Here is a 14,933-nt window from a genome sequence, read left to right as displayed (position 1 = left end):
CCAGTTTTCCTGTCTTCAGAATTACTCTCCTTTACTCGGGGTAGGGCCTATATTTTGGTCTGATGGTTCTGACAAACTTATTTGATTCCCTGCCTCTGCCTGTGTCTGTGGCAGGTTTTGAGTGGTGATTGTGACGTGGGTCTCTCCCCAAGTGATAACAGGCATCTGTGAATTCTGTGTCCAAGAGAATTTTCTGGCCCCTTCCCCTACCCTGTCCTAGAGGAAGGTTTTCATTGTCTGTGTCTTAGAGGTTAGAGGGTTGTTTTTGTTTTGTTTTGTTTTGTTTTTATCATTTCTCTACTTCTTAAAGCTTTAGTTTTGTAAAGAAAGGGGTCTGGGATATGGGTGGGGTTTTGAGCCTGTTTACCTAGGAGGGACTCTTTCCAGTGTCTTCCCCTGCCCTCAGTCTCCCAGGTGAGAGGCACATGAAAAAGGGACATGAGTGAGGAAAGTTGCCTTGTCTGACATGACAGCACACACTCTGCCTTTAATCACTCATTAACATAGCTGTTTTTTTACTCACTTTGGTGGAGGCTGCCTCTTTTCCTGTGATTTGCCAAAGGTGAGACAATCTTTGTGTCCTATCTATCCTAAGGGAGCTTGAAACTCCTTGCAGTTCTGTTCATTCCGTTATTTTGTGATCCTAGTTCTCTGATGGTCTAGTAAAGTTATGATTTTGAAAATTGTCTGGCTTTTTCTCATTTTTAGCATGAGATTAATGTTCTCCCGTAGATTTCTATCTGCTAAGCAAATCTCCTCCTCTTGTTTTTAAAAATCAGGACTGTTTCTGCATCAGGATTTTATCTTCGGTGGGTATAGCAGAGTTAGGGATAAAACGTATGCATAAACAGTGTGTTATATTCTAGGCATGTGAAATCATGATGTTATCAGTTGCCACTCTTATGGCAGCTATTCTGTAAATTCATTGAATGAAAACATTGTGCGGTAATGGAATACACAATTCAACATTAGTCAAGGCTCCCATAGCGGATCACAGCTAGCCGGGAAGACATTGTTTCTAATATATTTTGCTTTGGGGTCCTTTTTCAACACAGTTCCCTTGTCCTTTCCAACCAGGTGGTTGACCAGATTGATACCCTGACCTCTGACCTACAGCTGGAGGATGAGATGACCGACAGCTCCAAAACGGACACCCTGAATAGTAGCTCAAGCAGCACGACAGCCTCCAGCCTAGAGAAGATCAAAGTGCAGGCCAATGCACCACTCATTAAACCCCCAGCACACCCATCTGCTATCCTCACGGTCCTGAGAAAGCCAAACCCTCCACCGCCTCCACCGAGGTTGACACCCGTGAAGAGTGAAGACCCCCAAAGGGTGGCGCCCGCTGTCAATCCTGTAAAGACCAATGGCACCCTTCTGCGGAATGGTGGCTTACCAGGAGCACCAAACAAAATCCCCAATGGAGACATCTGCTGCACACCCGGTAGCAACTCGGACAAGGCGCCCGTGCAGCCTCTGATGCATAGACCTGAAAAAGACAGGTGTCCCCAGGCAGGGCCTCGGGAAAGGGTTCGGTTTAATGAAAAAGTGCAGTACCATGGCTATTGTCCTGACTGTGAGACCCGGTATAACATAAAAAACCGGGAGGTCCATTTGCACAGTGAACCTGTCCAGCCGCCAGGAAAGCTTCCTCCCCAAGGCCCTCCCCGCCCTCCTCCACCGCATCTCCCTCCATTTCCACTGGAAAATGGGGGACCCGGAATAAGCCACAGTAACAGCTACCCCCCTCTCAGACCTGCAACTGTGCCTCCTCCCACTGCACCAAAACCACAGAAGACGATCTTGAGGAAATCAACCACTACAACAGTGTGATGTATGCCATTTAAAAACACTTTTTATTTTATTTTCATTTTTATATTATAAACATAATAAGTAATGAGCACTTTCTACTCAAGCAATAAAAAGCCCAAATATATTAATCCTGCATTCAGCAAAGTGGCATAAAAATCACCTGGTAAGTATGCAGTACATTGTTATATCCTGGGTATACACTGTTTAAAAAGTTGCATTATCAGAAACCACAGAATAATGAAAAAGCTGAATATATTTTTTCAATTGACCTGTAACAGTGGCTTCTAGTTTCAAATCATTTGATTTACTATAAGAGATGGGATTAGATTTATTTTATTCATGTGTAACTTATCTATATTAATAACATCATACTATTAATTTTGACCTAATACTTTTTAATAAGAAATTTTAATACTGAAGGACCATTTTACTCTTTTTTTCTAAAGATGTTTGTTACTAGTTTTGCATTATTAAATTCTGAGGACAATGCCAAAAAGTTTATTTTCTATACTACACAGATTATTATGACCACCCCATCAGTACAATGAAGTGAATTAGTTATGCAAATAATAATAGTAATAAAACCTTGAGAGTATTTGCTTAGGAAGTTTTCAATATTCAGTATTTTTGGAAGTGTCAATGAAGTACTGATGGGGTGGTCATAATAATCTGGCTGGTTATAATAATCTGGCCACTCAGTGTAAACAATTAGAATTAACAATTAGAATTCAACTGTATAGGTAATGAAAGATTTGGTGTGTGGAAATATCATGCCAATAGACAGTAGGTAATAGCAAAACCAAATGTTTCGTGGAATAAAAATGAAGCAGTGGTGCGGTTAATCCCCTGTTAATACTCATCAAATTGGGTAGTAACACAGACAGAGTTTGAATGGAGAAGATCACAGTGAGATTTTTCTAAATTAAATATCATAATCAAGTCATAAATATAACTTTACACTTTTTCATATTATATTATATTATATATTTTGGTACCTCAAGGACCTTCTATTGAATGCCTCCTACACTGCCAACCCCTTCCACTCTTCTCACGCCCACATTTTTCCAGGACACAACTTAATCCAGTACATGGAAGTGGTGGGACGACTTGCCTCCTGTATCAGCAAGTTCTCTGCCTCCCTGAGGGAATTCCATTGATAGAAGAACTATAGGGAAAAGTAAAGATGCTTCTAGAACCGGATGTTTTTAGCATTCGCCTTAAGCTGATTCCCTTGAAATATGCCAGGGTCTTTGTTATTCAGTAGAAGGAAGAGAAAAATTCCTTTGCTTCTAACAGCCAATAAAGGTGTGTTTTGTTTTAATTTAGTCTAATTTACTACCTTAGGTCACTTATCACCCATGGACCAAGTTTACTTCCCTACTATTATGATTTGAACTTAATTGATATTTGGCCCTGGAACTAGAAATGACTTTATTTCCCCTAAAATCATGATGACAGGTGCATATCTGAACAATATTTGTCAATTAAGTGGGAAGAGTAGAGGAAGTCATCTTTAATGAAAATTTGTTTATTGCACAACTTAATGAAGAGTACTGTGATTTTTTTGACTAGTTCACTTTTGATCTTTAAACTTTAATTTTTGTTGCTACAGAGAAAGAGTATTCAGTTATATTTCCTTGTTGCCTTTTTCAAGTTATATCATGGTAATTTGGAATACTATTTTTCAAATAACTTTCTATTAAAAGATGATATAATGTTTTAGGCAGAATGACAGAAAGATAATAGGCTTTATTTTTTAAAGAAACAATTGAATGAAAACAAAGAGGACACTCAGAATGATTTTCGTTCTGTGTTTGTGGACATGAAGGTAATGTAAGTAGAATAAATGTAATTTTTCATAAAGTTACAAAACATAAGACCAATAATCAAGAAAGGCCATAATCAAAATTTATTAAATTTATGATCAGTATGTTTAATAAATATGAGTCAGGTAAACAAATAATTGATTTATTGAATAGCAAAATAATAAATTCTTAACTTTTTAATGCACCCATTTAGCTTGATAGAAATAAACCCAAGGTTTTATTATCTTTCTATATTTAAATAATATTTTCAAATGTTCATCCAGTGTTAGACCTTTTGGTCTTAGAAGACATCTTTCTTCCACAGCCTATTACTGAGACCCAATAATTAACTTATAATTTCAGACATTGACTCCCTGTCGATATCTGGGAACCAATCTGAATCTCAAAATAGAGCTTCTTATCAATCACAAATCATCCACAGAGTAGATAACTTATTTGCAATAAATCGAGTTGAATAAGTTGAATAATTCGAGCTGGTTGAGTATGAATATTGAGCCAAAAACCTAAACACAACCTCTGAGGTTTAAATCCATCTCTCTGCCTCAAAGTGCAGACAAAGCTACCCCATGAAAGACCATTGTTTAAAATATGATTAGTGACATATGCCCAAACTACAAGGTCTGTTTTTATTTAATACATTTATAAGCAACTATTGGCCTGGAAAGCTGAGTTAAATCCCAAGCTAAAAAAAAAGTTATAGTTATTGACCTTCTTCTCTTATAGTTAATCACATAATCAAGAGTGTTAGTACAGCAGTGTTAAGACTTTCTTTTGACTTTATTTGCTCTATATGCTCCCCTTTTTTCCATTAATATATGGAATATATGAGGCCAATAAGGTATTTTTTGTTTGTTTGTTTGTTTTACTGATGATTTGGTAATATTCACTGAAACTTAGTTATTTCATATGTATATATACCATATTTATATATTTGTAAAACATAGAAAGCAATTAACACAGAGCATCATAATATTTGTGTGGAATCTTGTGATTGAAGTGTAAGGGACTGCAGTTTTTGCTATCAGCCAACATTGCTTTCAGAATTTAAATTTTGAACTGCAAGCTCTGTGTATCATCCATTAAATTATCATAACACATGGTGTATCTTTCCTATTCCTGAAGATTCCAAAGTAGAAATGCTTTTCTCACATCATTAATGGGAAGTTATTTTTTACAATATGCATTTAAACACTTTAAATCGCTTAATCCATACAAAGGACTATGGACTAACCTCCATAATCCTTTGAAAGGGATGTTTCTGCAAAATATAAAATGGTAATACTGCTTATGACAAAATCAATTCTTAATGAAAGGCAGAATATATACTTTAAAAATGTAGCATAGCATTCATTAATTAAATTGGAATAGGAAAGGTTTTTGTCTTGTTAATTTAAACAAAGATTATCTCACTTCTGTGATGGGAGGTTGTTGTGTCCCTGCTGATGAAAGGTAAAAAGAAAATAAAAATTGACCAAAGTTCTCTTTCATCTCTTGGTAGTTATAGCAGTTATAAAAAGAAACAAAACTGATATTTTTAGGTCATGCTTAAGCTAAATATAAAATCTGCTCAAAAATACAGGGCATACAAAAAAGAGAAATTTCCCATTTCTTTCAATATGATATAATTATATTCATACCTCCCCTCATTAGTTTAATAATATTCTAGAAAAAATGAGTCTATTAACTGAAATGGTTTCATTAACATAAAATTCTTGTCTTTGAATTATGCCTGCATATAATTACTTAATGAATAAAGAAATAAGGCACTGCATTATATGGCTTTTTTTGGACAAATCAGTAGTTAAGTTGCTTATGGCAGCTACACAGTCTCTGAAACTATGCAAGACCTATTACCTGTAGGTTCTAATTATAGCTCTTTGTGGATCCTCTATGAAGAAGAGCCCGAGTGGTTCCACTTGGAATTGCACCGGGAATGGTGTAGTCAAGTCATAAATCACTGCCTTAACTGAATTGCTTTCCAGGGAATAAATGCAAAAAAATGCAATGTCAAGCCTTGTAATTGTCCTGATTCAGTTTCTTTCTCTCGACTTTGTTAGTTGTACATCTTACTATAATATGCACTCAAATTTGTAGCAAAAGATTGCATTGCAATGTACTTCAGTGATTTCTAAGTGAGGGAGTGATTTATGAGCAATAAATATTCATATCACGTAATTGGGTAAAATATACAGACTCTGATGATTAATAGACACTATCAGAAAATCACGCGATGTTTTTTGGGTCAATTTGACACTATGTTTGAATTTTTAGCCTAAATATTTTGGAGTTTTAGAATCATTCAAGTTTTCTGATTCTGAAGTAATGACAGTTTTGATGCTACTTTGAAGGCACACAGCAGTGTTGAACATAAAACTGCAGTTAACCATATCTTAGTGGAATCGCAATTATGTAGGCTGTCATTTTATTGGACATTCTTGGATTTATCATTCTGATCTTTTGGGGGAAAACTAAAGTGGAACATACAGAAGATTTGCGTATAAACCCACTTTAAAATGTTAGTAAATCAACAAAGGGTATAGAGTTGGTTGAAGGCCAAAGTAAAATAAGGAGGACATATTGCTTATAATTTATAACTTCTAGAGTTATCAAAAATAGGTAAGCTAATAGTAACTGCTTTATAAAACTTTACATACATTAGAGTTTCATATGAATGTATGAAATAGTTATTATCCTTATTTACAAGTGAAGAAATTTAGGATCTCAGTTTCAGTATTTTATTAAAATCAACCCTTTAAAGTGATTTGGATAGTATTTTAGTGACAGCCTGACTTCCCACAATTTTCCCCCACAACATCACCATTTAATTGTGTTCTTCATAGCACTGAACTTTGCAAAATTTTTCCTTTATTCTTAGAAGTTATTTTGACGCTTGAAGGGGGTTACTTAATGTTGTTTTGACATTCTTAATATGTTTGATCTTTGCAGAATATGAAAGTGATCTCAGGCAATTTAGCTACCACATAAAATGAATGAGCTGCTGAATAATGAAAGCCTCATTTTTCTCATGTATTATAAGCGGCTTCACCTTTCAGTTTTTTTCCCACTGAGTTCAAAGACTGTTGATTATGTTGGTTTCTTTCCCTAAGAAGTTCTGATTTCATTGTTTTAATGCTATTTGACCCTGAATATGTCACTTCCATTACTGGTATTTCATTTTTGAATTTCATCTACTTAACATTGACCCCTACAGTTTTAAGAAAAGCAATAGATCCACTCCATGGAACCACTAAAAAGCAGTGCATTAGAGATGTCACTAATAAAATAATTTCCATTCTTTTGTTACTAGACTATAGATATCATTTTCCATGATTTGATCATGTAGTTGTCAACTCTCGTAATCATCAAAGGGGATTTTGAACCAACTAAATAAAACAGTGTGTGCCCTCAAGCGGGTTAGGGTTGGTGTTGACAAGATATGATATCTAATCCTTCTCAAGCGCTGATTTTATGCCAAACACTCTTCTACATGTTTGTATGTATTATTTTTTCTCATAACATTATTTTTCCTTTATAAGAACCCAGTGTCTTAGACACTATTATTAATATTTACATTTGCAAATGAGGAAACTATCGCACTGGAGACCTGCTGCCCAAGGTCGTAGAGACAGAAAGTGGTCAAGCCAGAGGAGCAAGGCAGGCAGGAAGCCTCCACAGCCCAAGTTCCTCACCTTTCAGAAATGCCTGGAGTTCGGCCCCTGCATTGTATAGGGGTCATCTTAGAGCTGAAAGTCATTTCATTGAAACTTGCCAGAAGAAGTTGTTGGAAGCTATAAAATAAGTGGAAAATAAGTGTCTTTCTGTTAAGATAAATTAGTCCATGCATGCTGAGGTAGCAAGCAATCCCAGTATCTCAGAGCCATCGAGTTATACCTTGTTCCCTCAGAGTTCATCCTGAGTCCAGGAGACTCTCCAGGCAGGAATCTCTCAGGCAGTGGAAATTCAGGCACACAGGCTGCATTGGTTGTGTGGGACCACCCTCTGGTCCAGGGTCCTCTTTCAGGACCACCAGAACAGAGAAAGGGATGACTAGAAACTCTTACCTGTATTTTTTTAAAATATATTTTATTGATTTTTTACAGAGAGGATGGGAGAGGGATAGAGAGTTAGAAACATCAATGAGAGAGAAACATCAATCAGCTGCCTCCTGCACACCCCTACTGGGGATGTGCCCGCAACCAAGGTACATGCCCTTGACCAGAATTGAACCTGGGACCCTTCAGTCCGCAGGCTGATGCTCTACCCACTGAGCCAAACCGGTTAGGGCTTACCTGTATTTTTCAACCTCAGGCCCTATATGTGCCATGGGCCAAAACTAGTCATGTGGCCCTGCCCATAGTCCCCATATGCCCAGAAAGAAAAGGAGATCCACATGTGGGTAAAGAGCCATACCACCACTATTTCCAAAGGTAATATTTTGGTGTGTGTATAATAGGACTATATTATAGACTACTATAGCTCTCATGTTCTTCCTTTTCCTATTTCCTGCTGTTCTCTTAATCTCACCATAAATTAGAATGTCATCTGATTTTTTAAAAAGATGGAGAGGAAAGGAGTGAATCTGACAACATCCCTGCTAACAAGGTAGAGGGAATTGACAGCATTTACTAAGAAGATGGATGAGTTTTATGACAGCATTTTCCTACCCTATTTGCATTCTGTCCAAGGATACACACCAACTACATTATGTAGTTCAATATTTTAGAATTGCATACTAAATTTTCATTAGTTAAATTTCTAAATAAAGAATGATAGATAAACCTAATTTGAAGACATGTACTTATTGATCCAGAATCGTCAAAAGAAATATGAAAATCTACTATAGAAATTTAGGCCCTTGATGATGTAAATTATGATGTGTAGTTATAATATTAATTTAGAGGGCAGCATATTAAGATAAAAGCATACATTTAAAACCAGAGTCCTGGATTTGTGTCTCAATTTTCCCAACTTCTAAGTCACCCTGGTCAAATTGCTTAATGAGTTCTGAGGCTTGCTTTAAAAGGAAGATAATGGTGCCATTCTTTCCTAGCTAATAGGGCTCTTGAGTCATTAATTATTCTCCTCCCCTTACATATTCTGAGCTCACCTAATCCTCCTTTACATGTAAGGGGCAAGGAAAGTAATAGCACATCCCCAAATGTATGTTTAAGCCATCAGGACTATAAGCTTCAGCTATTTTATAGGCAGCCATGGTGAAAGGTAAGGTGGATGAGGCACCATGGATAGGCAACTTCAGGATTCAACAATCTACAGCCTTCAGAGCTATTAAATAAGCAGAATCGCCACATTACAATAACTCATGCTTTGCATATATGAGAAACACCTTCCAAATTGTTCCTTAGAGCATCCTCTTTTTTAAATTGTTGATAGTATTACAGATGTCTCCCATTTCCCTCCTTTACCCCCCTCTTCCCAACCCCTACCCATCCCCCAGGTCTTCACCCCCACCATTGCCTGTGTCCACAGGCTATGTATTTAAGTATATAAGTTCTTTGGTTTATCTCTTCTCTTTCCCCTAATCCCCACATCAACATATGTTAGTCTGTTCCATGCCTCCATGCTTCGGGTCTTATTTTGTTGGTCTCTTATGCTAAGTGAAATAAGCCAATCTGAGAAAGACAGATATCACATGATCTCACTTATTTGTGGAATTTAATGAACAAAATTAATCCTCTTGGTTGGAGCTAAGTAGACTATGTATGGCAACATAGCTAATTGCTATTTAGTGTTTGTTTTATATTCAGTTATATTATTTGTTTAGGTTGAAAGCTCTTATGCTGATACAATATGGGTTACACACACTCAGTCATATCCTGTTTCAATTAGTTGTTAAACTTCAACTCCTTTTCAGCACGTCTTTCTGTGGTCACAAAAATAAAAATGATGTGCATTTCCCTTACTTAATTTTGTCTTGGCCCTGTACTTGTTACCCAAATTGCCTGGCTTTACACATCTTGTTTCTACTGTAGTTAAATTGATACACTTAACCATGCTCCACTACGACCCAATTCCCTAACACTTTTCTCTGTGTTTCTCCTCTCAGGGTACTACCTTTCAGCATGTTGTTATAAGGCCCTAATGATTTAATGAATGTGTAGATACTTTACAAACTGTAAAACCTCAAGCAAATGCAAATCATTGTAATCAGTTTATGACACTTCTTGCCAAATTACCCATCTTCCTTGTTAATCTGGTGGGTTGCTTTGTATTTGCCTAGATTATTGCTAGTGATATTTTATTCATCTCATTTATAAAGAAATTAGTTTACTTAAATTTTTTACAGTTATTATTATCAAATAAGCCTACTGATTTTTTTCACAACTTAGCCAGTTGATATATAGAACTCTCATTTTTTTATTTATTAAATTTTGTGAATTAGCAAGTCAGACAATGAACATGACAGAAATCTGAGGTGACTACAATAATAAGTATAGGTTATTACCTGTTTTGACAATGTAGCTTAGTTTTAATTATTTATGACTAGAGACCCGGTGCACAAAAATTTGTGCACTCGGGGGATCCCTCAGCCCGGCCGCTGCCCTTGCAGTCTGAAACCCCTCAGGGGATGACCACCTGATGGCTTAGGCCTGCTCCCCGGGGGATTGGGCCTAAGCTGGCAGTCAGACATCCCTCTGGCAGCCCAGGAGCCCTCGGGGGATGTCCACTTGCCAGCAGGGAGCAAGCCTAAGCTGCAGTCGGACATCCTTAGCACTGCTGAGGAGGCGGGAGAGGCTCCCGCCACAACCGCTGTGGTGGCAGCCATAAGCCTGGCTTGTGGCTGAGCAGAGCTCCCCCTGTGGGAGCTCATTGACCACCAGGGGGCAGCTCCTGCATTGAGCATCTGCCCCCTGGTGGTCAGTGTGTGTCATAGTGACCAATCATTCCCAATCCTTCTGCTCTTAGGGTCAATTTGCATATTACCCTTTTATTATATAGGATAGAGGCCTGGTGCATGGGTGGGGGCCGGCTGGTTTGCCCTGAAGGGTGTCCCGGATCAGGGTGGGGGTCCTGCTTGGGTGCCTGGCCAGCCTGGGTGAGGGGCTGAGGGCCGTTTTCAGGCTGGCCAAACCCTCTTCAGGGTGGGGGGTCCTGCTGGGGTGCCTGGCCAGCCTGGGTGAGTAGCTGATGGCTGTTTGCAGGCTGGCCACAGCCCCTTCAGGGTAGGGGTCCCCACTGGGGTGCCTGGCCAGCCAAGGTGAGGGGCTGATGGCTGTTTGCAGGCTGGCCAAGCCCCCAGTGGGGACCCTCACCCCATGAGGTTGTGGCCAGTCTGGGTGAGGGGCTGATGGCTGTTTGCAGGCTGGCCACAGCCCCTTCAGGGTGGGGGTCCCCGCTGGGGTGCCTGGCCAGCCAGGGTGAGTAGCTGATGACTGTTTGCAGGCTGGCCCCAGCCTCTTCAGGGTGGGGGTCCCCACTGGGGTGCCTGGCCAGCCTAGGTAAGGGGCTGATGGCTGTTTGCAGGCTGGCCACAGCCCCTTCAGATTGGGGGTCCTCGCTGCAGTGCCTGGCCAGCCTGGGTTAGGGGTTGAAGGCTGTTTGCAGGCTGGCCACAGCCCCTTCAATGTGGGGGTTCCCACTGGGGTGCCTGGCCAGCCTGGGTGAGGGGCTGATGGCTGTTTCCAGGCTGGCCAAACTCCCCAGCGGGGACCCTCACCCCATGAGGGTGTGGCCATCCTGGGTGAGGGGCTGATGGCTTTTTGCAGGTTGGCCATGGCCCCCAGCCACCCAAGCTCCCAGTAGAGGCTGACTGGAAGCAGGTATCTGGAATTTATTTATCTTCTATAATTGAAACTTTTTTGCCTTGAGTGGAGGCCACAGCTGGCCAGGGCAAGTGGGAAGCTTGGCTTCCTCCATCGCCGGGGCAACCAAGCCTTCTGCTTGCTCCAGCTGCCATCTTGGTTGGGTTAATTTGCATATAGTCACTCTGATTGACTGGTGGGCATGGCTTGGTAGGCATAGCAGAGGTGCGGTCAATTTGCATGTTTCTCTTTTATTAGATTAGATAATATTTAATAGCATATGAGTAAATCCATTTAGAATATAATGTCAGACTAATTAAATTCTAATAGTAGTAGGATTTTATAAATATTCTAAAATGCTTGTTCAAGTAAGAATTTAAATCACCAAACTTTGTTCAAACAAGAGAATGTCTATGTTTATGGTGAAAAATATCATTAATTGATGAGATGGATTTAATTAATATTTTCAGAGCATTTTACCCCAAAGCAGCAGAATATATTCTTTTCATATGCATATGAAACATTTTAAGACAGACCACATGTTAGGACACAAAACAAGTCTCAATAAATTTAAGAAGACAGAAGTCATATCAAGTATCTTCTCTAACCATAATGGTAAGAAACTACAAATTAATCGCAAGAAAAAAGCACAAAGACATGGAAGCTAAATAATATGTTAATAAACTATTAACAATGAATGGGTTAACAATGATCTCAATAAAGAAATCAAAAGATGCCTTGAAACAAATGAAAATGAGAACACAACAATGCAAAACCTATGAGACACAGCGAAAGCAGTCCTAAGAGGAAATTCATAGCATTACAGGCCGAACTCAAGAAATAAGAAAAATCTCAAGTAAACAATCTAACTTTACATTTAAAGGCATAGAAAAGAACAACAAAGCCCAAAGTGAGTAGAAGGAAGGAAATAATAAAGATCAGAGCAGAAATACATGAAATAGACTCTAAAAAAATAAAAAAGATTAATGAAACCAATAACTGGTTCTTTGAAAAAATAAACAGGGTTGACAATCTCTATTCTGACTTACCAGGAAAATAAAGAGAGAGGACCCAAATAAATAAAATCAGAAATGAAAGAGAAGAAGTAATGGTAATCTGACTCCACAGAAATACCAGGGATTATAAGAAAATATAACAAATAACTACATGCCAACAAATTGGACAATCTGGATGAAATGAATAAATTTTTAGAAACAAACAATTTTCATAAGCTGACTCAGGAAAAATCAGAAGAGGGTAAAAGGTTGATAAATGGTGATGGAAGGAGACTGGATTTTGGGTGGTGAATACACAATGCAATATACAGATGATGCATTACAGAATTGTACACCTGAAACCTATATAATTTTATTAACCAAAATCACCCCTATAAATTCAATAAAAATCCTTTATTTAGTGATATTATAAATTCTAACAAAGCATTAACTATTGTTTAGCTTTAGACAAAGTCTGATATATTTGAGTACATGTTATAGCAAGGTACCTTTCTGAAGGACTAAGAGCTAAAGTTCTTTGATCACAATGATTTATGGCTTAAGTGTAAGTATATAAACATTTCTAATAACAGTCCAAAATGCTCATCTCAACTCAAACTCTTCAGGACAAAAAAGAATACTTAACTTTATTTCTTCGCCTTTCTAAAACTTCAAAGTTGTGTCAAGTAACTATGGTATTTTGCTTGATATTTGAAATACAGCACTAATACTTTTTTAAATAGATTACTTTTTTCTGATTGGACTCATTATCAGTATTACAGAGAATTAATATTAAAAGTAGCTCTTGCATATGACTTCCCAATAAATCTTTTTAACACCAAAGCCCCAATTTTCAGTTTTATCTTCTGCATCTCCCTTTATCCTTTTACCCAAGTAATTTTAATTTTTGCCAAGTCTTTTTTTAGAAAATCATTCCCAATGACACCCTCCGCAGAGAGGCTTTTATCTCCTCAATTTTCATGTTACATTTGCCACCTGCCTGGTCACTGGACCTCTTACCTGAGATTACACTACATTCTGCTGATATCCAACAGAGTAATTTTCTTTTCATCATTTCATCTTGATCCAGAAATTTCGAAAGCTCAGGATAATCCATTATTTAAAATTCTTCACTCTGGGCTTAGCAGTGCTAACCAGAAACCTTTTTAAGCCTCCTTTAATAACTTCCCAATCTAGGGAACCCAACACTGATAAGGAGGCTCCAGCCAAGTAGGCTAAATTACTGACCTACTGACCCTCTGATATGCCCTAATCATTGCCAATTTCTATGCATTCTCTTGGACATGTGGGCCCAGCTTGTTATGGCTTTGTAAATGTTGCTCTGAGATTTTCAGCATTAATCCAAAGCCTTTTCTAATCAATCAATCAATCAATCACTTAATAAAAATTTAAGAATCTACAGCGGTAGAATGGGTACATCACAAATAAAAATTCAAAAAACAAGCATAAAAATGTATATGAACAAAAGTATTCAACTAGTAATTAAATAAATGTAAATTTAAGGGTGTAACTTTTCTTAAATTAACAATATTACATAAAGGCAGTTATTTACCATATTTATTCCCACCAGCAAATCGTAAGGTGTTAGAGTAGAAGACACTTATGATGATTTAATCTAGTCCTTTCACTTAATAGGTTAGCAAATTGACCTCCCAGTAGGACAGATAAACTCATGTGAATTCATGCACAGAAATGTAAGTTTCCTCACTTGATATATAGTTTATTCCTATTAACATAAATCAAGCAGTTCCCATAGAAGACAGATTGCTAATATTGATGTGTGAGAATCAGAGTTTTGGCAAAGAATCAGAGTTTTTGGCAAAGCAAGAAAACTTGTACTAATGATGTAAAGTGCTGTCACATATGCAGAAAGTGCTAGACAAAAAGGAGGAAGGGGAGTGAAAAGAAAATTTAAATAAAGACATAAGCAATTAAAATCTTGTACTTAAAAATTGACATGAATACAATGGAATAAAATGAAAGCTATACACTTAATATGTGAAGGGTTAGTTGTACTTTCTACCACAGGCTAAGATTATATATAATACAACTTTTATTTTACATGTTTTTGTCTTAATTTGAAGATAAAACCCTAGTTTATAGAGAAAAGCCACTTTTTCATTTTGGGTCAAGGACATAGCTGGTAAGAGGAATTTCTGAGAGACAGGTCTGCCTATAAATGTTCCCTTGAGGATGAGACTTTTAGTTAGGCTTATATGTTGTCTTTTGATTGCATGCATTTAAGATCCATCTCATCCAAAGCTTTCTCCAAATCACTAGCATGATGTCAAGTCAAGAATGTGTACTTCCTACCTGGCAGGGAACACTGTCAAATTCAAGGATAAAATAAAAGAGGTAAATACAATTTTCAACCGGAATCATAGAGATAGTATTCTTCTGAAACCACCCCAAACCTGTCTCCATTTACTGAAATAAATATACTAAAATTATAGGAGTTTTCTTCCCATTGAGAAATTCTAGTTATTTTTCCACGATTATGTTCAACATTTATATCAAAT

The 14,933-nt window shown here is 37.7% G+C and overlaps 1 protein-coding gene across 5 annotated transcripts in view; it reads left to right on the top strand.

Annotated features, from left to right (window-relative positions):
- Positions 1-14,933, top strand: part of PRR16 (proline rich 16) — a 230,346-nt gene that overhangs the window by 156,353 nt on the left and 59,060 nt on the right. For 3 of the 5 annotated variants that reach the window (XM_006081107.3, XM_023744517.1, XM_023744635.1), the window contains one exon: positions 1,078-1,834. In XM_006081107.3, coding sequence (XP_006081169.1) covers positions 1,078-1,833 — 756 coding nt within the window. In that variant the 3' untranslated portion in view covers position 1,834. Of the gene's footprint in view, positions 1-1,077; positions 2,058-14,933 lie in introns of those variants that run through there. The other 2 variants (XR_002826403.1, XM_023744555.1) reach the window with 2 other exon arrangements.

The sequence above is a fragment of the Myotis lucifugus genome, unplaced genomic scaffold, assembly GCF_000147115.1.
Source record: "Myotis lucifugus unplaced genomic scaffold, Myoluc2.0 scaffold_0, whole genome shotgun sequence".
Taxonomy (NCBI): Eukaryota; Metazoa; Chordata; class Mammalia; order Chiroptera; family Vespertilionidae; genus Myotis; species Myotis lucifugus.
The sequence above is the reverse complement of the archived record's forward strand: the minus strand, read 5'-3'. Positions and strand labels throughout refer to the sequence as shown.